This window comes from Trachymyrmex cornetzi, unplaced genomic scaffold, assembly GCF_001594075.2.
Source record: "Trachymyrmex cornetzi isolate Tcor2-1 unplaced genomic scaffold, Tcor1.1 scaffold16, whole genome shotgun sequence".
Lineage (NCBI taxonomy): Eukaryota > Metazoa > Arthropoda > Insecta > Hymenoptera > Formicidae > Trachymyrmex > Trachymyrmex cornetzi.
The window spans coordinates 1,025,667-1,050,188 of record NW_017296201.1 but is presented as its reverse complement, the minus strand read 5'-3'; the positions used below and the strand labels follow the sequence as shown (position 1 = coordinate 1,050,188).

General features: G+C 31.2%; 3 protein-coding genes across 3 annotated transcripts; 1 reads left to right on the top strand and 2 right to left on the bottom strand.

The window, feature by feature from the left end:
- The first annotated feature begins 1,935 nt into the window (after positions 1 to 1,935).
- Positions 1,936 to 15,321, top strand: trp (transient receptor potential). The gene is made up of 17 exons (XM_018503589.1): positions 1,936 to 2,093; positions 3,993 to 4,137; positions 4,387 to 4,482; positions 4,798 to 4,937; positions 5,840 to 6,041; positions 7,228 to 7,398; positions 8,542 to 8,776; positions 8,850 to 9,002; positions 10,200 to 10,345; positions 10,500 to 10,606; positions 10,695 to 10,828; positions 11,021 to 11,141; positions 11,213 to 11,408; positions 11,760 to 11,924; positions 12,383 to 12,605; positions 13,908 to 14,330; positions 14,658 to 15,321. Exons 1-17 carry the CDS (start codon positions 1,936 to 1,938, stop codon positions 15,296 to 15,298), a joined length of 3,456 nt encoding a protein of 1,151 aa, XP_018359091.1. The 3' UTR covers positions 15,299 to 15,321.
- A 653-nt stretch (positions 15,322 to 15,974) lies between these two features.
- Positions 15,975 to 18,963, bottom strand: LOC108758651 (cytochrome b5). Its single transcript, XM_018503699.1, has 4 exons — positions 18,717 to 18,963; positions 17,846 to 17,974; positions 16,660 to 16,739; positions 15,975 to 16,367 (listed from the first exon to the last, which is right to left on the bottom strand). Exons 1-4 carry the CDS (start codon positions 18,837 to 18,839, stop codon positions 16,328 to 16,330), a joined length of 372 nt encoding a protein of 123 aa, XP_018359201.1. The 5' UTR covers positions 18,840 to 18,963; the 3' UTR covers positions 15,975 to 16,327.
- Positions 18,964 to 20,009: 1,046 nt separating this feature from the next.
- On the bottom strand, positions 20,010 to 24,290 carry LOC108758605 (RNA-binding protein 28). Its single transcript, XM_018503626.1, has 11 exons — positions 23,877 to 24,290; positions 23,651 to 23,802; positions 23,345 to 23,510; positions 23,013 to 23,275; positions 22,580 to 22,929; positions 21,639 to 22,011; positions 21,359 to 21,527; positions 21,070 to 21,287; positions 20,831 to 20,980; positions 20,390 to 20,755; positions 20,010 to 20,145 (listed from the first exon to the last, which is right to left on the bottom strand). Exons 1-11 carry the CDS (start codon positions 23,893 to 23,895, stop codon positions 20,017 to 20,019), a joined length of 2,355 nt encoding a protein of 784 aa, XP_018359128.1. The 5' UTR covers positions 23,896 to 24,290; the 3' UTR covers positions 20,010 to 20,016.
- Positions 24,291 to 24,522: the final 232 nt, after the last annotated feature.

The window sequence follows — 24,522 nt, the reverse complement described above, 5'->3', positions numbered from 1 at the left end:
ACGGACTGTTAAATCCAGCTCAAGCTTATGGTATAAGTATTCTCATATAGCACAATATTACAGTAACATCGCAATACCTATATAAAACATATTACAGTATAATATCACAGAAATATTACTGATATGTTACACATTGATAAATAACATTAAAATATTACAGTGCAAGATGACTAGTTTAAAATATATATTCGCACATACATGGAGAAAAATGTACAGTATTATTATACACTAGAATTCTAGTAAACTTTATGGAATTATCAAGTTTGGTATATAGGGATACATGCTTATTTATGTAAAATTTTCTTTACATTTCTGGTAAATGAGATTGTCGTATGATAATCATTCTTACTTTATTGACAAAAATTTTTTCTTTAGCATTGACAAAATTTACTTTACTACATAGTAAAATATATATATGTATATAAAAGTTCTGAGAGTTGTTTGTGCTCGTCAATCTTGAAAAGAGTACGATTTACTTTACTGTAAGTATAATTTACTTTACTGAAAGTATATAATTTATTTTACTATAAGATAATAATCATTTGAAATGATGTACTATAATCATAATGTACTTTTTATCTTAAATCTCCGGTAGTCTTACTTTTTTAGACAAATAAAATCTATCACAAATTGGGTAAAAATAGCCAGAATATTTTTACTAGTCTTGTAAGGTATTCATCTCTCAATTATTTTTCTCTGTGTATGCACATTTATACGCGCGCGTGAAGCGAGCGAGAGAGAGAGAGAGAGAGAGAGAGAAAGAGAGGAATGCAGACTTCTTGCCCTTTTTCTTTTCTTTCTCTATTTTTCCTTATCTTTTGTATTTCTTTATATTATATATAAGATATTTTATATATCTTAATTCATAAGTATACATTTTTGTTGCAATATGTCGAACATATTTTTTATATCGCGGCATAGAAAAAAATTTCACGTTATAATATACTGCACGTATTTCTCGTAATTAGTTTTACCTTTCTTTGTTGTATTCATTTCTTAAATTATTATGAATGCATCGCACTAAACACAGTAATAAAGCCATATCATCAGAGGAGGTGGGAATAAATAATTAATCATACGAGTGACGGAAAATATGAAGAAGAATGAGGTAAAACGCGTTGGCGGCATACAAACTTGGGATTTAATCTCTATTCGCTGTCACAAAACTCTCGCGAGCCATTATTTGGGGAATTAGATAGCAAGAGAAACACGTACTCGCTCGCTATCCGCATATATCCTGTGATAACGCCAATGCCATACAATACTAGACAATGTGGTAAGTCTCTGTGTGAGTCCGGCTGAGTTCTTTTCTTTCAGTACGCGACGCCTCGCCCTCGTACTTAATCCGCACCCTGAAAATTGATCCGCCTGACACAATGTCGTAAGGTTTCGTCGAATTGCTAGATGTGATCGTTATACAGTCTGCGTCTGACATATTTCGCGCAAGCATATCGACATCGATGTGAAAAAGATACGTAAGTACATCCCTTCGACATATCTCTACAAAATGGTCCAAGTCGAGAAAGGATAATAAAAAATATCGTTTTCTCTTTTACGGAATTTTTTCTGAAATTTTTACGGAATATTAGTTAAAATTTAGAAATTTTTTATAGAATAGTTTTTTTTTTAAAAGCATTTATTTAACATAGTTATATACTATACTTCTAAATAGCCAGAAACATGGAACTTTCAAAAAAATTTTTTAATCGATTTTGAATAAATCAAAAAAATTTAGTTGCTGAGGATAATTGAAAAAAACATTTGGTGATTTGAGAGCATTTCAATTCAAAAATTATATAAAAATTATACACGGGCGTTTATAATTTTACAAGTGAGAAGAAGCATTTAAAATGAGAAAAGCATCTTGTAATTTCAACAGCTTCAGTTGTTTGTTTAGCGTGCATAAATATCTTTTCAACGACACGTTGGAGAAAAATGAATCCGTCAGAGTCTCAGCAGGATCTACTATCTAACGAGATGAGACCGCCGTCGATGCAATCGTTACAGACACCTAATGTTGACTATATTCTTGGCCCAGTCGAGAAACATTTCCTGCTTAGCGCAGAACGAGGTGATTGTGCCACTGTCAAAAGGTAATCCTGAATTTTTCTGCATTAATAATCCCTTTAAGGATATATATTCTGGTCACGTAAAATAATCTAAGTTCTTGGAATAAATAAATTAACCCTTTTTGTTACCGCGATGTAGATCAAATATGTAATTAGGTGAAATATGTAATTATGTGAGACATTATGTAGATACACGCAAAAAAAAAAAACAGTGTGATTGGTCTATATACTGCAGAAATCTGGTGATATTAACTAGATTAAATAATAAAATACGCAGCAACTATTTATGCTTGAAGTATAGCCGGACACAGAAAGGTTGCTACACTTTTTTCTCGATGGATTTTGAAACTCAACTTGCTCGTAGAATAATTGAACGTAAATGGTTAGATCTATAAATATAAAGAACTAATTGCTCGTTTGGTGAACAAGTTGCATTCCAAAACCCATAAAAAAAAAATGTTGCAACCTTCCTGTAATCGACTGTACAATGATTGAATGACTTGTTGCGCATCGATGACGGTATCTAGTTGCAATAATCAGACTGTTTCTTAAACATTCAACCACGAATATTTTAATAGCAACTACATCATTTGATTGGCTTAAATAAATTATGTCGATGCGATGAAAAGACTAAAGATTAATATCTCACGGTCCACACTTTTTTTTATCAGATTCATTCATTTCGTACAAAAACGCGTCGAATGAGCCTAATTTTATCAAAATCGGTGAAGAAAGTAGAATTCTTGAGTATTACTAACTTTTTTATTATATACATATCTTCAAATAATGCAATAAAAACGCGACAGTTTTATGCGTTTCTTGCAATGCTCATCCGTAGCGTAACGGAACGACGAGAAGCTGATAAGACGATATAACTTTTCACGATATAACTTTTCACGATATAACTTTTCACGTTAGACATCTATGCATGCACGGGGATACAAATGACTTAACACTCGAAGTTGCATGCTTATCGGAGGAGGCATGAGAAAGAATGAGAAGAAGGCATGAAAAGAAATGAGACAGCATGTTAAGGCATTTGTATTCCCGTGTGTACAACCATTGTGGAAGTAATATTACTTCCATCATGTGTACAACGCGTTTGCATTTGTGTGTCGTAAGTCACTTTTGCATTTGCGATTTGAGAAAACAAATACGACTCGAACTACGCACACAACTAAATATATATCCCTCAACCAAGTGTTAGAGCATAAATAAAAATATACAAGAACGAAATGTGTATAATTCGAAACTAATCCTTGGTAGGAGTAAAAGAGGAGCATTGCTCCTCCTATTTACTATTTATACTTATTAAGCCACTTTTTAATTAATTATTTATTTTTAATTTTTATAAACAAATTAAAACAAATTATGTATCTCCGCGTTTTTACACAGAAATAATTAGTCTATTAACTTAATTGACCTAAAGTTATAATAATGATGGCCTTTCACAAACTTAATTGTAATTAACAATTTCTATTTCTCATTTAAATATAATTTAAATCGGGAATTTTTGAAATTAGAATTATAGACATAAAAATGTACGGTATTAAGATTTGGTGAAACAGTTGTAATAACTTATAACGTTATAATAACTTTTCTTAATACTTTTATTGAAGGAATATTTTTGTTAAGTAACTATATTGACTAAAACAAGTTACAATTACACAAAGACAGTCGATAATTCTGTGACAACTCATATCGATTAATGCATTGCTAAAATAAGATTCATAAATTTTCTAAAGGTATATTTTAGTTGCACGAGAGAAGTTAAAGTTTTACCGAAACAAATGTTGAAGATGTTTATGTGATGAGGTTATCATAATTATTATCACTTTTAAATCTTTTTAGACATTCATGTATGATAAATATATCGTCTTGATAAGGAAAAAAATAATAATTGTTGTGTAATTTGTGGAACAGATTAATTGAAGAAAATCAAGATCACCCGGAGATATTAAATATCAATTGCGTTGATCCGTTAAATCGATCGGCATTGATAGCCGCTATTGAAAACGAAAACGTTGAGCTTATAAAGCTGCTGCTCGAACTTGGAATTGACGTGAAGGTAAATATCATGAGATCGAAATGGTACAGTATCTCTTATAAAAATCATCAGCGACGGCCGCTCCTCTAATTATCACCAGTAATGCGTGTTGCGCTGATACTTATAAAGTTTTCACTATAAGTAAAACAACGTGTAAGCTGTAAGCTACCAACAATCAATGTTGTTACATTAAACATCTACATTATACTGTGTCTTAGCTATATTCTAACGTTTAAGAGCGTAAAACACTTAAAGCCATAATTCTTTCAGGATGCACTTTTGCATGCTATTAAAGAGGAGTATGTGGAAGCGGTGGAAATCCTGCTAGAATGGGAGGAAAAAATACACAAGCCGGGACATCCTTATGTAAGTCCAATGCCATTATTTTGTTATATGTCCGCATATATACAAATATATATATATTATCTTTTTTTAAATTCTGACAGCACAATGTCTAAATCTTCAATAAATTTTCAATACAAAATTTTTAATACAAAACTCTCTATTGATTATATAAAAGTATATAGCTATATCACATGTGGTAATTATTATCCTACACATTTTGATCCGTACACAATGCTACACTTTGTGCATTCCTATGTACATTTGTGTTAAGCAATTGGAAGGCATCCCTTAATCATTAATTTAAAATAGAAACAACCCTCTCATATTTTCTTTCAGAGTTGGGAAGCCGCAGATTCATCATCGAACTTTACTTCTGATATAACTCCATTGATTTTAGCAGCTCATAAAAATAATTATGAAATACTGAAATTGCTCTTAGATCGTGGCGCGACTCTTCCCACACCTCACGATGCTAGGTATACAAAAGATATGAAACGTATTTAGTAATAATAGTTCTGTAATTGTAAGAAATTCATGATCGAATTTATCGAAGTGACGTCTGTTTAATGTCACTATACAATCTTTTTTGTTATATTACTTAACGTGTTAGATTTTTTCTTCTTTTCCTCCTTGGTTCGGATTTATCGTCTCTTGATCAAGGATCGTTTAACTTTGTCTGTATGTCGTGTTGTAGGTTTCATTTAGCGCTTATAGAGCTCATAAACATCATTTGTTCTTGTTTAATATTTACTTGTAATATTTGATACATATCAAGGATGAAATAATTCCAAGAGCGCTATGAGTAACCACTGACTACATTTACACGGTCACCCTTAATCGGATTTAATAACATCCGTAGTTAGAAACTAACCCATTACAGACATTCTATTCTTAGAGCAATAGCTATGATTGGTCAGTTTCATAACTACAGATGTTATTAAATTCGATTAAAGGTATCGTGTAAACGTGGTCATTGAAACGCAGCCGTAGTCTGACTAAAAGTGTATATATTTCACTTGGCGTTCACAACGCTCGTTAGAATTACTTCATTCTTGCTGTCATCAAAACAAAGATGAAATTTAATTAATGCATGGGAGCATTGCGAACATTAATTGGAACGCAGGCTAAGTTCCTTTTCGTGTATATGTATTCCTTTAAATATACTTTATAATATGTAAAAGTGTCTACTTTCTGCATTAAATCCTGACAGCAATAATAGTTCTCAATTAATTACTTTATTATTTCTTTTTTTGCATTTTAAATCAGATAAAATATTTAATGACGAACTTTTTGGTGTGCAGATTATGTTAATTAATTTTTTCACCCATATATAAAATTTGTTGAGATGAAAAAACTCAGCATTGCCATTTTATTGCAGGTGCGGTTGCGACGAATGTGTCATGTCCAGCGAACAAGACTCCCTCCGACACTCGCAGTCTCGAATAAACGCGTACCGAGCACTCACTTCGTCATCTCTAATAGCACTTTCATCGAAAGATCCACTTTTGACGGCTTTCGAGCTTTCATGGGAACTACGTCGTCTCAGCAGGATGGAGCAAGAATTCCGCGCCCAATACAACGTAATTACTAACTTATTAATTCTTATTCTTTTTCTTCTTTTACATATTAATAAGGTGTGGATCCAGGATTGGGAAATAACGATATAAAATTATAGAATTTATAACTTTTTAATCTGATGTAATATTTGTTGTCCGACAGGTACGATATTAGGTTCAGATAAAATCATATAGAGTTTCTATTTTATCTCTATAAATTTCTATCGTTTTTTATCCAATTTTTTTAAGCAGGAACAAAAAATACCATAGAGGAAAATTGATCGATTTGAAGGTGCACATATTTATGATGAGCAAAATTTTTCTCATATATGGTCATATTTTTTGAAACTTCAAGGTCACCTTTACTCTAATGAAATTGTATGATCTTTTAACATATAACTAGCACATCCCCTGCGCGCGCTACGCCAACTTCACACTAACTCCCCAATATTAAAAAATCGAATAATTTTTTTTGCATTCGTTTGCTCCGTCGAAATTTTCGTTTGCTCACTCTTAATTCAAAAGTTAAACGAAATTTAAATTATTAAAAAATTGAATATTTTACAGAATTTTTACAGAAATGTTACGTAACATTTCCGTAACATTTCCGTCCACCATACTGGCAATCAACACCCCCTAAATTCCCCTTATACGAAAATTCACCGAAATCGGAAGACCTTTATGAATTCCATCAGCCATATTAATTCAGCCATTTTGAATTTTCAAAATCATCGACCTCTAAATACACCTTATGCGAAATTTCACCGAAATCGGAAAACCTTTAAGAATTCCGTCTGCTAAATTGGTTCAGCTATTTTGAATTTCGAAATTTTGATCACGATTTCGGAACGAGCGACCCCTAAAACCCCCTAATACGAAGCCACATCGAAATCGGAGTACTCCAACACCCCTTTGAAAAGAGGCTTCAAAAAAACGTGACGCGCCAATTTTAATATAGGATTATTTTGCATATAAAAGTGTTAAAGTACGATTATTAAAAAATTAATAGTTTATGATAGTTATTTAACATTTTATGTGCAAGAATAAAATATATCTCTTAGGAGAATTCAAACTATTGGATACCTTATGAATTTTTCTAATGAGAAATGTTATATCAAGAGAATGATAAAGTTCAATAAATTTAATCTAATATTACTCTCAAATACAGTGCACATTCATCCATCTTAAAAATAATTATACATTGGTCCAGGAGATGCGGGAACAAACACAGCAATTTGCAACCTCCTTACTAGACCACGCGCGCACATCTTACGAATTAGAAGTAATGTTAAATTACAATCCTACTGGCGAAAATTGGGACCCTGGAGAGAGACAGACTTTGGATCGTCTCAAACTGGCTATTAAATATAAGCAGAAACAAGTATGTAGATATTAATATATATATATATCTCCACTTACATCGTTAGAAACTTTATATGTGTTAGTGAGTAGACGTATATGCGGGGTGTGTGTGTGTGTGTGTGTGTGTGTTTGTAGTGTGTCCGGTGAGTACACCTAATACTCGAATAAATAAATAAAAAATGAATGAAAATACTCATTCGAATACACTTATTTTTTTTTTCGTTAAGAAATGAATAAAAATACTTTTTTATTCCATTTGAATGAATATTTTTTGAATATGATTACGAATATTTTCGTTTCGTATTCACTTTTACTCTGTATTATCCGCACAAAGCTTGCAAGCCTGCAAGAAAAACCAAATCAATAAAATCAATGGCTACGATTACACCGTGTGTTTAGTTCGCGATCTACACGATTTTATACGAAATGCGTCCTTGTTTAACCTATAGAGACATTTTTATTGGGAATAAATAATATATCTCGGAATTTAATGGCCACAGACCACAATGAAAGACCTGCTCAAGATATCTTATAAAATGTTTATAACATTACTGTGATGTAACCGGAATTATGTTGGAATATGTATGGCGCTGTATCAAATAGATATTTATAAATAAAAAATGTATTGCTTTCTAAAATATATATATATTTTTCAAAATTTCTAAGTTTCCTTCATAAAATCTAAATATTACAATGACAAAAATAAATAAAATTAATTTTTTTTACTTAAAGTCATCACATGCCGGTTTTAATTAAGGGGTGACGATTGTTTATTAGAGCTTTCTTTTTCAGTTTATATTTTATTGAATGAATATGAATACTCGTTAAATATTCATAGTTTTTTTGGAATAAATATTTTTTAAAAGTCCAAAATTTTGAATAAATATATGAGTACATTTTTTTTGTGAAAATTTTGGATAAATATAATTTAAAGCTCAATTACAAATTTTTGTATTCATCGGGTATACTAGTGTGTGTGTGTGTGTGTGTGTGTGTGTGTGTGTGTGTGTACGTGCGTGCGTGCGTGTGTAGAGGAGTAAATTTTTTAAGATGCGATTTAGCAACAGAATAGTACGAGCGCAATATCTTTAACAATATAAAACAAATAGCCAAGCAGGACACGAGCGTTCCTCGTTATTTATATAATATATTTTTGTTAAAGTTCGTCTCTCATCCAAATGTGCAACAATTATTAGCTGCTATTTGGTATGACGGTCTTCCGGGATTCAGAAGGAAAAATATGATAGCACAGTTGATGGAAGTTGCCAAACTTGGAGCAATGTTTCCGGTTTATAGTATTATTTATATGATAGCCCCCTCTTCGCAAATGGGGTCGTTTATGAAGAAGCCGTTCGTCAAATTTATATGTCATTCTGCATCATATGCTTTTTTTTTGAGTATGATATGTTCCTATTTATTTTGCGTGTGTTAATTTATATTGAAATGACTCTCAAATATTTATTTTTTAAGTGCTACTCGGTATGGCATCGCAAAGAATTGAATACTTACTAATCGAATTATTTGGTAACGAGTGGATGCGAGAAATACTTGCTAACTGGAAAAAACGGGAACGTGGCTGCATCCCGGGTTTTGTCGAGACAGGCGTGGTCATCTATGTGATAAGTAATTAAATCCTGGTATTAAAAATTATTTAGGAGTATATGGGGTTCTAAAAAATGTAACAAAATGCGATAATCCGAATATAGGCTAATAAGAGCACGGCGATAAGTAATACAAATAAATATTCAGTATGCAATTTAAATATTACGTCAAAACTTTGAAGATTTACTTAGATTTTATTGGAGAGAGAAAAGATACGAAGGAGTGAATATGGAAAAACGTCATGGTTAAGCAAACCCTATCTCGCAGGTACATGCACAAAGGCCGGTGTTGCAAATTGAACGCATTTTTATAACTCTGGAATATGAAACAACGTCCTGAAAATGACACTATGAGTGCATTTTGGGTAGACGCTATAAATGCAAACGCTACCAACGCTGTTCGTACAACTAATAGCGTGATAGTGTTATCAAGCACCATGAACAATAAATGTAGCTTCGATTTAGGTTAAAATGGAGCATAAGATAACATTTTATAAAAGAATAGAACATTTATAAAATAAATCATATAATATCAAATTTTTTCGAGAGCTATGAAAGAAAGATTATCATTTTATGTATTATGGTGTATATGAAATGTGTAAAACAAAGCAGTTTTAACTTTTTGATACACTAAAACTCAAGAACTATCTATTATTGAGCCAAATTGTATTTTATCTTTTGTTTATCACATTATAAGCCAGAGCCTTTCAACTCGGACACAGTGTATCTTTTACATTATGAAATCCCTCTTCTTTCTTTCCCCCTCCCCCCTCCCATTAGATTTCTGACCCCAAGAGACAGATCATACTACGATACTGTGATCCACCTCTGTAAGTCAGAAATCTAATCGGAGGCAGAAGGAAGAAGTATTTCATAACGTAAAACGCACGCCGTGCTCGAGTTGGAAGGCTCTGTAATAAGCTATACAGCATATGAGAAAACAAACTCATTTTACCGGAATCCAATTTTCCATGTAATTAGTGCGGAGTCTTTGCTAATCTAAATCTCATTTACTAAAATTTTTGAGAAAAATATGTAAGTTAGGAAATACTTTGTATATAAAAATTATTTATTTAAATTTAAATAAGTATATAGAATTTTTACATAAACAATTAATTTTATCTTAATAACAAAAATGATTTATAGTTTGCCGAAAAATGATGTTATAAGTTATCTTGGCCATTTACTTCTTTTCATTTATAATCAAATGCATTTGTAGGTTTAATCATCGGCGAGATTAAGGCTTTATGGGCAGATGGGTTAATTGAGTATATGTCAGATTTGTGGAATATTGTGGATTTCATTCAAAATACATTTTACGTAATCTGGATAAGTATGCGTATTACGGCTTGGTGGATAGTACAGGTATAGATTTCCATATATCTGCATTCTAAAATTAATTAATTGAATTGAAATAATTACCATAAAGACAAACAATTAATTGTAGAATAATTTGAGTATTGCATAAAGATATTTTTTGTGAAATGTTAAATTTAACACAAATCTTCCAATTGTGTAGAGAGAATATTGGGATGGTTTAGATCCTTGGTACCCAAGAGATAAATGGCACGCATTCGATCCAATGCTGCTTTCAGAAGGAGCATTCGCAGCCGGAATGATATTTAGGTAATTTTTGTGAACGCGCGCACGTTTGGGAAATGTTTCTTATCTATCGATATTCAACCCACACGTCATATGCGTGGATGTATTTCAGCTTTCTAAAACTTGTCCATATATTCAGCGTGAATCCTCATCTTGGGCCGCTCCAGATTTCCCTTGGGAGGATGATAATAGATATTATCAAGTTCTTTTTCATCTACACTCTCGTGCTATTTGCCTTTGGCTGCGGTAAGTAACGCATCTTCCCGATTCAGTCATTCACCGAAGTTTCGTTATTCATAAGCCTTGTCATACCTACTGATTAAAAAATCATCCCACTTTTACTTCTCAGACAATACTGGTAATCTCCTGATTCAGTGCGATCGCAAAGCGAAAAAAACGTAAGGTAGAACGACGTTTTAATTTTATGTTTTATTTTAGGCATGAATCAGTTGATGTGGTATTATGCGGACTTAGAAAAAAGGAAATGCTATCACGTATCCGACGAACCGGATTTCGATAATCAGGAGAAAGCCTGCTCCATATGGAGAAGATTTGCCAAGTACGGAGACCGAAAATACTCATTTCCATAGAGATTTCCGACGAGAGATTTAATTTGATTTGTGCTTTCAGCTTGTTCGAGACATCACAATCTCTCTTTTGGGCAAGTTTCGGCATGGTTGATTTAATGTCGTTCGACCTGACAGGCATTAAGAGCTTTACACGATTCTGGGCGCTCCTCATGTTTGGTTCTTATTCCGTGATAAATATCATTGTGCTATTGAATATGTTGATTGCTATGATGTCTAATTCTTATCAAATCATTTCGGTAGAATCAGTCAGTTTTTTTAGGATATTTTGTCAGTAAATATATATAAAAATTATTCAAGGAAGGACAAGAGATCTCTGTATGGACAAATTGAAGAAGAAATTTGCGAATTTTTTTCAGAAAGGAGTAAATTTCTCTCAATGAGGGTATATTCCTTTCAAGTTATTTAAATAGATTATCGTTTAAGCCTTTTATATTTATATTTAATTTAAACACATAAATCTCTTGTTTTTCTTTAATTAATTTTTATATTATAAATTTTTATAGTAATTTTTATAATTATTTAATTTTTACACAATATTCTTTGTTAAAATTGACGTTTAACATCTCACATCAATTGTATATTTTTAGGAAAGATCTGATACAGAATGGAAATTTGCCAGGAGCAATTTATGGATGAGTTATTTCGAGGATGGCGATACTGTACCACCGCCATTTAATATGATTCCAACAAATAAAACTTTGCGAAAGCTATTCAAATGTGGAAGCAGCAATCATTCCACAAGATCATTTATAGTAAACAATTTTTATCTATTAAAGTATTATGAAACAGAATGTTCTTTTCATTAATTCCATTTGCCCCATTTACATTTTTCAAAAAAATTTACAAAACTTACTTAAAGCTACAATTCATTTTTGTACGTATAATTTTATATTTAATGATTATAAATAAGAAACTTTTGACGAATGATATCCTATTACAAAAAGTAAAATAACAAAATTGTATTCTTCAGTTAATTTTAAACGGATTGCATTTTAACAAATTTTTTATTTAAAATAATATATAGAAAATAAAAAATTGACAATTTTATTGACAATTTCGAGAGTCTTTACGTTTAATTGTATTTACGCTGGCTGAAAGAATACGTATATCAGACAATCCCTTTTTCATTAATATCGAAGTTACTCGACGCATTTTACTATTGATAATAGTTATTAATTCAAAACAAAATTATTTAATTATTTTATTTCAGAAAAAGTCTCGGGAGCAAGCTATGATGAGACATGACACTGTAGTGCGTCTACTTATACGTCGTTATGTGACGTCCGAACAAAGGAAACGAGATGAGTTTGGTATTACGGAGGATGATGTCAGGGAAATTCGCCAGGACATTTCAAGTTTCCGATATGATCTGATCAATATCCTTAGGAAAAACGGAATGTGCACACCAATGCTCGACAAAGAAGAAACAAATAGTCAGTATATTTACATGTAATAAACCTATTATCAGGATTGGGAAAGTTACTTTTTAAAAGCAACACGTTACCGTTACTTAAAAGTAACGATAAAAAATCATTACTTTTCGTTACTTTTTTTTGTAATTATGCAGGAAGCCTACTACTCATTGATTTTGATGAAATTAGAGTCGTTTGACGCATTTTTGCACGAAATGAACGAATCTGGCAGAAAAATAAGTGTCATTCTGTCCGGTAAACTGAGATTAATGGTTAAAGTTGATGACTATTAAGATAAGGAAATTTGTTTTAATTTCATCAAAATCGATGAATAAACCTGTCTTCTGTATAATTACACTTTTTAAAATGGTAAAACAGGTTTCTAAGACAGAGTATAAATAAACTATAAGATATATTTAGAAACGTATTTATCTTTGAACATTTTTATCTTTTATTAATATTTTATATAAGGTAAACATCCCAATGACCGGACATGTACACGCACCGGCAGAAATGACCATTTCTGCTGGTGCGTGTACCTATGTTCGGATACTTTTACACATATGTAATTTATTATTATTAATCTCAAATGCTCTTTTTATTACAATATTATAATTTAGTTACATTTAAAAATTACAATTAAATTATAATATCGAATTTAAAAACATTTGAGATTAATAATGTTAATAAATTTTGTGTAAGTGTCCGGACATAGATACATGTTCTCAACCCTGCCTATCATTTACAATATTTATATAATAATCAATCATAAACGTATTTTACCTCGTGGAAAATCAGGAGGATCATTTTCTATTATTTTGCTCCAGCTATTCTTTTCGATCACTCAGATCGTTCATTTGTCTCGCTTCGTGTCGAGTTCGCTCGAATTTACTCGCTGATTTTCGGAAGCGCTGAATTCGCAAACTCTTTGAATGATTCGCCTAAAAGTAAGATTTCACTCTTTTAGAGTGAAAGTTCACTCAAAGAAATGAAGTCTCACTCCAAAAAAAAAAGAGTAAAATTCCATAATTCCTTTGGAGTGATTCTCATTCCAAAAGAGTGAAATTTTACTCTAAAAAAGAATGAAAATCTGCCATTCTTGATCAAAATTTTCACTCTTTTTTTCAAGATTAGCTCAATTTTCATTCCAAAAGATTTAGAGAGTAGATTTCCAGATCAATTCGGTAAACGGTAATGTTTAGAAAGTAAACGTCGCCTACGAAATCGGCCCAAAAATGTGCAGATCATTGCGAGTACTATTTTAAAGTAATGCATTTTAAAAGCAAGTACACTTACAAAATATAATTTTTTATACTTTTAAAGTACCCGGAAAAAAAGGCAAAGTGATGGAACGTCGACTCCAGAAAGATTTCCAGATCGGTATTGTGGAGGGCATCGTGCAGGCTGTTATTCAAAGTGAAAAAGAGCCAAAGGACGTGTTCAGTCAAATCGCAAAGGCGATTGGACGGAAAGGGAGCGGAGTCGGTAAAAAGGACTGGAACGCCGTAGTAAGGCAAAGCACCATCGCCATGGATCCTATTGGAAGTACAAATGAAGCGATGCAACGTCAAACCCGGCGTAGTTTACGTCGCCAACTGAGACACCAGCCGGATTCCGATCTAGCGTCCATGGATCCGAAACGGCTGCTCGACTATAATCCGAATCTCTCGGACTTTACTCCGATTACTAGAATAGCCTATGCCAAGTTCATGCTAAGCAAAAACAAACCGGATGAGCAGCTCGATGGTACATTTATGTTTAAATTCTTTAGCATTGATGTTATCTGATACACCTTTTTGATTTCCAATTTAAACTTCACAGAGATGTCGAAATAAATTCCATGTAGTATCTTGCATCAATCTTTTTTCGATATATGAATTTTTTTGTCAAGTTTAAATTAACTTTCTCATCAAAAATTTAACAAATTGACATGTACTTCCTTACAATTCCTATTTAACTTTGAAATAATTGCATGAGACTTTTTTAATCTTGAATCCTTCCAATGCTTTCTCTCATCGACTAAGAACCTTATATAATTTTATAATTTTTTATTTAAATATTATTCATTCGCAGATACAAATGATAATGAAACTGAGGAGGCTCCTCGAAGAAGCAGTAAAGTTATGATAACGGAACCTTCTACAAATGTGATTCCACGACCGGCCACTGAAACGTTTAAGAAAAGTCTATTAGAGTCTACAAACAGTGTGAACAAACAAGCAGGACTCATTGCTAAAGCTGAAGGTAAATCACCATCACCTATACCCGAGGATTCCACAGGAGAAGAAATAAGCAAGCAGTCGATATCATCTGCTACGTTCAATCAAGAGAATATACTCGAGGATTCCGTAGGACAAGAAATAAGCAAGCAATCGATATCATCTGCTACGTTCAATCAAGAGAAAAAAGTCGAAGAAACGGAAAATGTCCAAGAGCAACAGCGAGAAGAAAATGAAGTAACAAGCGGAAGAGAAACATTAGACGAGCAAAAGGAAAAAGAGACGGAAAATTATAAGTACCAACAGTCGAAGAATACAGAGGGAAATAATAGTGATAACACTGGACAGAAGACCTCGGAAGTAGATAAGGAAATTGATACGGAAAAATGTGTTGAATCTGACATAACAAGAAAGAAGCTTGAAGTACCAGTTCAAACTACAAAATTGCAAGGAAAGTCAAAAGCGACCGGTCGAGTAATAGGAGGTTGGATTTAATTGAACATTTTGGTGCTTTCCAGCAAGAGACACAATGTAACACAGTGATCATTTCATCTTTGTTTAACATTGACAAACAACAAAGATACTATGATTCACTGTGTTACACTGTGTCGTCTGTGTCTTCTGTTAGAAAGTATCGTTTATCTTATTAATTAAGTAAATATCTATTAAAAATTATTTATATATTTTTGTTATTTAAATATTTAAATATATAGCTTATTAAACTTAAATATATCTCCTTTTATAGAATTCCGTATTTATTTTTAACATCTATTGATGATGTACTCACGTTAATAAGCATTAAGCGCTAATTGTGTTACGTAAAATTGACAGATTTTAACATCATTCAGCATTATTAAGATCGTTTTAAGATGCGAAAAAGGATCAAATTGTTAAATTGCTAATATCAATTTAACTCGTGATATTACTGCGGTAGAATTCGTGTTTTAAGACCAGAAAATCATTTCGGCGTGTAATTTAAAGAACTACATGCGTACTATATATAATTCACACAGAATTATACAAGCACTTAGCTTAAGATCCAGCTAGTTACCGTTGAAGGCATTTATTTCTATCGGTTGTGTTCTTACATGTACGGTCGGATGAAATTTAATATTTAATTCTGTGTTAAATAAATTTAATTAATTAACTTTGTCAATCTCTCTCTCTCTCTTAACTTAAAAAGTAAGTTTTTAAATCACAAAACTTCTCAATAAGATTAGATTATTTGTAACAATGGAAATTCCGTTGAGTAAAAAATTGACTGTACAGTATTCATGAATGCGATAAGTAGATGACTCGTATTGATGGATGTAATTAGCTCTATCGGTTTTCCTTGTTCATTCTTATACGCCCGCAATGTCACGTACAAGCGATAAGGTTTTTAATTTTAATGATTCTTATCGGTAATACAACATACACGTCATAAACGCTGTATTTAGATAGCGAATGTAACATAAATGACATGTGATAAATACAATTATATATTTAAAATAATTTATGCAATTGATATTTACAACGCGTCCTTTAACATGTACATTTGCCGCAGATCAACCTTAAGAAAGGCCTAAAATATAAAAATAGCAAAATTAATAATAAGAAACGCTTGTGTTTAATCTATTAACTCGTACTGTTACAAAGCATTATTACTAAATTAATTCCTTCTGCATTACAAAATTCGTATATTACTACATGTATGTATAACATTTGTATGCTTCTTTCCTCTTATAGAAGAATTGCTTCTTGGAAAGATAAAGTTTTTCGTGCCATTCAGTATGTTATTTAGTGAAATTAAGCGATATAAGCATTTTTTCGCATTATGATTAATAGTATAAATATTAATATTACTGATTGAATACCTTTGTTTTTGCTTATCCGCTCCTTTCATTTTTATTCCGTTAGCAGCGCGCTTCTTCATTCTGTTAACTCTTTTATCTTCCTGTAACGTGTAAATATTATATACTGTGGTATTGTCACATTCAGCGTATCGTATAAGGTAACATGACCCATGATGGAAGAAAGCCAAATGTGTTATTGCACAAACATTTTCTAACAACCAGGGGCACTATTCTGTAATAGTCTTTACACGCCTATCGATAGTTATCGGTGTCGTTGCGCGGCTTTTTCACCATATAAAATATCTGCGCAACGACATCGACAACTGTCGGTAGGCGTGTAAAACAGTTACAGAATATATAGGCCCAGAATCATTCCTAGACTCATTACTCCCGGGTACAAAGTATCCCGCAACCATCCTTTTATTTCACGTTGCAAACCCAAATGATTTTTGTTAATCTTTATATAGTGGAAATAAATAACTTTTTCGCGATTCCTTTATCGGCTGAACAGCGGAAAAATTCGAAATGATTCCTTCTTTTTAATCCAATCTAAATCCAAGCAGAACAACAAGTTACGATAACGTTAAAATAACATTAAAATAAATCGGAAATGATTGAAAAATGACTTTTAATAATAATTTTGGAGTTATTATGATATCATTTTGATATCATGATGACTCGTTCTGCTTGGGAACCCACTTTGAAATGATTACACGTATATATTGTTAAATTAATAATTGATACAAATCAAGCATCAACTTATTACAAGTATTAACAATTGATTGCACAAGCATTTCTCAAATATTTAATAATACACATACAGCTGCAGATTTGCATGTTTTTTCGTATTTATACTTCACAGAGTACTCAAACTTTAGAGAGGGAGCACGATATATTCGACAGCATATACCACAAAATGAAAAATTTGATATACCAGAGAGAGAGAGAGTCTGAGAGCGATAATGATCGCGAGTTAGTTGTTACCAAATCCTATAAGTAACGTCTATGATTTCGGGATTCTCTGCCATATGCTATTAGATGATCAGACATGAGACAAAGACAATCAAATGTTTTTATCTAACTGATCATTAGATCATTGCTATTCATGCTATTAAGCATGGAAGAAAATTACAAAATCGTGGATACTACTTACGAGATTTCTGATTTGCTAAATTGTGATAATGACATAAAATTAATGAATGCTTACATCTTCAAGTTCACCGACCAAATACTTTTTAAGCATCTTTGTTGCATCTGAAGAATGTCCGAATTCATCAAATCCACTCGTCGCGTCTTTTCCTGCGTATTCGTCGATTAATTCTGGACCACCAGGATGCTGCAAATAATATTTCCCCCTGTACTTAATTTAATTTATTAAGTTAAATCTAATTTAATTTATTAAGTTAAATCTAATTTATTAAGTTATTTTTATATACAGAGGATGATCAAACGTTTCGGCCAAATTTTGAGATTTTATATACAGAGAAAACAATGTAGTTGGCCTATTTATTACAGTCTTGAAATAAGCTAGAATATGCAATAAAAATACCTCTATAGATTATATTAAAAATTTTTATGTAACCTTGAGGAATTTCATCTTAAGATCAACTGTGGTCACCATCTTCTTTCCCCCTCAAAACCCTACAATTTTTGTGTGTCTGAAATATTTTCAGACCTCAACAATTTCCAAATATTTAACTGTCAAATATAAAATGACCCGCCTATATATTCTTTCTCTATACGTGCAATTTTGATATCAATGTTATCGATATTTTCTACTTTTTGGTTACAATTTTTAAGTTCTTTTTAAATAATTCAATTTTTTTTACTTATAAAGGCATTAAAATAAAGTGATGAAAAAATTAATCATTCACAAAATGTCTCATATCTTATATTTTAATATATTTTTACACAAAATATAAAATATTATGTAAAATATTTATTTTCTAATCTTATTTTAATGCTTTTTTTATATTTTACATAGAATATTGAAAGAATTTAATATATGTAAAAAAAAATTTAATTGCATTTAGGTAAAAATATACAATTTGTAATATACAATTTTATAATTTATGTACCTGTTGCATATAATCCGTTACATCGTAAATGTTGTCATGGATGACGATCCAGGTTCTCGCTCCGTTTTTGCCGTTGCATTTCGCAACATCGACGAGCGAATAGCGAATTGTCGAATAGGACATTCTTCAACTGAATTTTGCGAGAAGAAGAGAGAACTCATTCGCATCCGCAATATAAGTAACATGTTGCCGATGTTCTGAGGACTACGGTACTCCCGGAAAATACGAAAGATAAGCATATCGCGATTTAGAGAGGAATGTATTATATCTATAGATAACTGTGATTCTATTGTCTCAATTCATTGTTTTATCCTGATGCAAAAATGTTACTCGCTGCACGTTGTTATAACTTTCCCATAGATCGTCGCAATTGTAATATATTATATCAATTATTAATGATGTACGTCACGAAAACGCATTCGCGGTGTATTATCAAAGGCGCAACAAAAAGAAATGTACTCAGTTTTAATTGCATATTCTAATCAGTTGTGCTTATTTAAAAAAAGTGAAAATTCAAGTAAGTTTCATATTTTTGAAGGAGAAACTAAGACTCATGGTGGAAGAGACACCACCATAGACTTCTTCCGCCATAAAACACTTAGTTTGCTTGTCGAATGAAGTATATTATATATACATATCTGATATTCAGATACTTGATAGAATATTGCTCGCAAATAAGAGTGTGGAAAAATACAGGAAAAGGAAATATTATGGTAACAGACACATATCTGTAGATACGATGTTGTGAAGAGTGAAAGAATAAACTACATATAGGCTATGTTCATAGTTCTTATTTTAAGACCGTCTTAAGTAATGTCTTGTATGGATTTTTTACAATAAGCAGTTATCTAAGCTTTAATCTTAAGCCGTAAGAAACTGATCAATCATAATCAATTCTTCTCACATTCGACTGTAATCGGTCAATTTCTTACGACTTAAGACTTAAAGATTAGGTAGTAGCTTATTGCAGAAAGCTCATTAATCAATTTCTTAATACGGTTCCGATTGGTTTATGGATTGTAACAACTTAAGACTGTACTTAACACAGTCCTACAAATATAAAAACCGACTATAAATACTGACATAATTATTTTATTTTGACAAAATGATTTAATAGGAGTCAAGATAGTAGGAATTAAATAATCAACGGGGTAAAGAGAAAATTCCTAATTATTAAAAATCATTCTTTTACCTTATACGTATATTACAGAAATAACAGTGCATATATGTATATGCTACATAATTAAATGTTCATGTTATTGTACAAAATATTATTAAATTTTTTTTATCTTACTACATATTAAGATCCAGCCAAGGACTCATACCATTTCGACTTTTTCAAATCAATTCCTTTTAATTTGTTTCTATAATTATTTAAAAGCTTATTGAAATTTGCATCATCTGTATCAAACTTCTTCGCTTTTTTCAACTAAAAAAAATGACATAAGTGTTATAAAATCGGTATTCCGATATTCACTGTCAATGGTGAAAATTTATAATGCACGTAATATATACTACAGATTTTTAGCACTGACAGACAGTTAATATTGAAAAGCAGCCAAAAAAATCCATAAATCGAAAAATTCTATATAACTAAAATAAATTTACAAAAAATTTATTTTAGCCATATATTTAAATTAAATGAAATATAAAAACTATAATTAATATCTTACTGGCACGTTGTCTTGTCTTTTCTTTATCTTTTCTTGTTTTACAATGTTCAATTGCTTAGCCGCTTTATTCAGTTTCTTCTGCTTTTTTACGGTCATCGTATGTAAATCGGCTTGTGACTTGAGATTAAAGTTTGATCTTAATTTATCCTGACCGAATTTGCTGGTCATGCCTGCATATGATTTTTCTTCTTGATCATTTAATTTTCTAACTTTAACTCGTTTAGTTGGAACTTCTTTCTTGTCCTCATTTTTCTTTTTATCTTTGTTTCCAGACCACAACGGATTGTGCTCTCGACTTTTTTGAATTCTTCTTTCTTTCGCATTCACTAAGATACGATTTTCTATCGAGAATCCAACTATAGGTCTCTATATCAAATTTATAAATTAATATATGAAAAGTCGAAATGATTAATAATAATAAAAATAAAATTATAATCATACTCTGCTTTTAGAAAATATATTTGGATTGTTGTTTATACTTCTTAAAGCTTTAAGTGCATCTTCATGAGAGGTAAATGTAACAAAGCCATACTCTTTTGATTTTCCTTTCCCCGTCGCATCAATGTTTTTCAAATCACGCATAACTCGCGCCTTAAAAATTGCAAATAAAATTAATTAATGCCTATATAATTTCAAATGTCATTGAAAAAGTAACACTTATATATTCTAAATAAAATTACTTCTTTAATTATAGCCTTAGGACCACTGTGATTTTTAAATAACTGTCTAAGTTTTTCGTTATCAAAATTGGAAGGTAAATTATGAACAGCCAGCCGTACTCTCGATACAAACATATTCAAGTTACGTAACATCTGTGATTTCCATTGTTCTAATTTCAAACGTTTTTCCATATCGGATACTGACACTTCCGCTGCGGCTGGACTTTTGGCCAGCACAACTAAAAATCAACAACGATGATGTTAAAATTACTTTACATAGCATAATAATATTTTACAATCAGATCATTACCTCCTTCTTTGATAAGATATAAATTCCTAGAATCTTTAATCTTTTTTCCTTTTAAATTCTTTTTGTCCTCAACTTCATTTCTACGTAATGCTCTGTGGGCTTCGATTATTTGGTCACGTAAACGTAATTCAGTTCCAGCTAATAAACAATTTTCGGCGTCTTCAACACGCTGCGCAATAAAATATTTCTTGTAATAATGATAAATAAAATTAAATTAAATGATTTAAAAATATATATCTAAAGATAAATTGTCAACATTTATCGAATGAACTACTCTTACTTGAAATTTAACAAATGCAGTGCCTCTAGAATATTCGGTCAGAGGATCTATACACACGAGAGCATAGTAGACAGGTCCAAATTGTTCCATGCACTTTTTAAGTTCGTCATTTTTTACAGAGAATGGTATATTCTTTAGAAAAATTGTTTTTCCTTCATTAACATCATTAGACACTCGATTTGGACGTTTTACAGAATATTTCTCTTCTTGATCAATGTCTTCTTCCTTAATAACAGATCTATTAATTACATTGGAATCATTATCATTATTACTGTCATCACTTTCATCTTCATCGTCAGTATCTTCTGTTTCATGTATTTTTATCTCATCATCAGATTCAGTCTCCTCTTTTATACTTTCCACTGTAACTTCTCTAGAAATTGTAAAACTATTTTTAAAAAGGAAAGACAGAGAGAAACAAATTATTTAGAGAAAATTAAAATAAACAATTTAAGAAATATAGATAATATCCAGGATTGGCAAAGTTACTTTATAACTCGTTGCCATTACATTATTTTTTTTAAAAAGTAACTTGTTGCCATTATTCAAAAATTAACAAATAGTTACTATTCTTCTTACTTTTTTTAATAGATTATATATAAATTTTTGCAGTAAATATAAATAGAAAATCATAGAATTTTATCTTCTAGTAAAAGAATAAGATTCAAAACCTGATAAAAAAATCAAATTTTAATGAAACTTTAGATTAACCAATCTCACCGATTTCAATGACCTTTACATATATGTCAACACAGCAGCTAATTAATTTTTGGCTAGAAATTAATTAGAAAGTAATATTAAAAGTAACTAGTTAAATCATTAATGTTACACAAAAAATGTAACATTGTTACTGAAAAAAAGTAACGGTGACATTATAAGTATACCAATCCTGATAATATATAAGGTGCGTACGCACGCACCGTAGTTCAAACTTTAGATACCTATCTGATTCAGCATCTGAATCACTAACGTCATTTTTACTGTTAGAAGATGCATTTATTTCTGAAATATTATGTACTTCATCCTCGTCAATAGGTTCAGTTTTGACTTCTACCTTCACATCTGTATTATTTTGAGAAAACTTTGTTTTAGGAACAGCCCAGTCGACTATCATAGGCCTGTTTAAAAGAGGTAGCATATTTGCATAATGTATAGCCTTTGCAGCATTTTGTACAAAATTATATTGTAAGAACGCAACTCCAGCTGGTTTACCATCAGGTTTGGTTAAAATCTTTATTTCCTCTATTTCGCCATATTGAGCAAAATGTTCTTTCAAATTAACTTCTGTAACCTACGAAGAAATTGAAGACTTTTAAAGGTTACCGAAAGTACTAAAAAAAAAAAAAAACATCTTTCATAATACATAACAAATACCTGAAAAGCTAAATTTCTTATTACAATCCTGGCTCGTTTTTTTTGTTTCCTCATCTTGTGTAATTTTCTTATCTTTTGCTTTCTCAAGTTATTCTTCTCATTTGTGATCTTTTTCTGAGTATTATTACTGTCATCATTTTCTTTTTGAGTATCTTGAGAAGATCCTTCATCTTTATCAATTTCTTGATTTTCAGTAAGACTTTTTTCAAGTTTTTCGGAGAATTTGAGTTTTGATATAGCCCAGCTACTGTTTATGTTCCTTCCTAAAATTAGCAATGCATGTTTTGTATATGTCAAAATCACTTTTTTTTTAAGCCTGATTTTATAAATACCAAGAAACTCCTTTTTATTCGTATTAAATATTGCTTTTGAAGCATCTTCAACACGTTTAAAGTCTATGAAACATCCCACTGGATTCCCATCTGGACGCTTCATAAAGTTTATTTCTTTGATTTCACCAAATGGCTCATAAAATCTCCTTACATCTTCTTCTGTTGCCTAAGAAAATATAAGTATTATATAATAAATTAATTTATGTGAAAATAATAAAACATTAATAGATGGAATTCTTCCTTCTAAAATTAAAATGCATTTAATTTTTCGATTTTATGTTGGATGAAATATTCAGACATGTATACCTTAAAGGATAAATTCTTCACAATTATTCGAGAATTCTGTTCGTTTATGATTGCGGTATCCGTTACTTTTACTTCAGAACTTTTTGCCCTTCTCAATTTAGCCTTCTTTCGATACATCCAAGATAACGTTTTCCCCTTTTCCCTTCTTTGTCCTAAACAATATAAATACTAATTACGTAAATTGAACTAAATCATCGTTTTTATATCGAGCTATTAAAATTCTTACCATAAGATGGTTTACCCATTTTTTAAATGTCAAATTCAAGTTTTGTAACAAAATATATTTGTAATTCAGAGCAAAATAATATCAAACTCGGATACAAAACGTGGTCATAATTTACAATAATCAATTTATAATCACATGAATGGAGTATCCAATTCTTTTTTTCCTCTAAGTTTCTTTCGGAAGGGGGTTAAGTATGTCTTTAACTTTCTCCTTCAGGTCATGTAAAAAGGTCGTCTCTATTTCCAATTCCAGTACTCTTGTATAAGTTTTATATACCACTTTTCCTTTCTTTTTAATAAAATTGTATAAGATTTTGTAAATTAAATCTTCCCTCAGCGTCCAAACTGCAATAGTTCAGTACAATACGACCACATATGATCATTAATGCAAGTACACAACAGGTCTGTTCTCTTCCACTCCAAGTTCCAAACTGGAGCAGTGCACTCCACCATGAACTGAAGTACACTGGCGTAAAAAGTTAAAATGAGATAGCTATAGTTTGTTTCACCTTAACTAATCGTACTTAAAATGAGACAGATATATGTTTGATATTTGTCGAAAGCGAGAAAAAGAGTTCTAGTGCAGGAACAAGATCAGGGGATCGATTCTGTTATCTTGAAACGAGGTGAAAATTACAAAAGTGAGC

Bases quoted from the DNA above. Each gene is read 5' to 3' on its own strand.
- LOC108758605 (XM_018503626.1), bottom strand. The intron at 23,276-23,344 runs GTATTTATAAAA...TGCTAATTTTAG, and splicing joins GAATAAAAAGGAGTTTCTTG to GAAGGAACATAAACAGTAGC. The intron at 20,756-20,830 runs GTATGATTATAA...AATTTGATATAG, and splicing joins ATATATTTTCTAAAAGCAGA to AGACCTATAGTTGGATTCTC.
- trp (XM_018503589.1), top strand. From the start codon at position 1,936: ATGAATCCGTCAGAGTCTCAGCAGGATCTACTATCTAACGAGATGAGA. The intron at 6,042-7,227 runs GTAATTACTAAC...ACATTGGTCCAG, and splicing joins AATTCCGCGCCCAATACAAC to GAGATGCGGGAACAAACACA. The intron at 10,346-10,499 runs GTATAGATTTCC...CCAATTGTGTAG, and splicing joins CGGCTTGGTGGATAGTACAG to AGAGAATATTGGGATGGTTT.
- LOC108758651 (XM_018503699.1), bottom strand. From the start codon at position 18,839: ATGTCCTATTCGACAATTCGCTATTCGCTCGTCGATGTTGCGAAATGC. The intron at 17,975-18,716 runs GTACATAAATTA...TATTATTTGCAG, and splicing joins TAACGGATTATATGCAACAG to CATCCTGGTGGTCCAGAATT. The intron at 16,740-17,845 runs GTAAGCATTCAT...TACACGTTACAG, and splicing joins TGGTCGGTGAACTTGAAGAT to GAAGATAAAAGAGTTAACAG.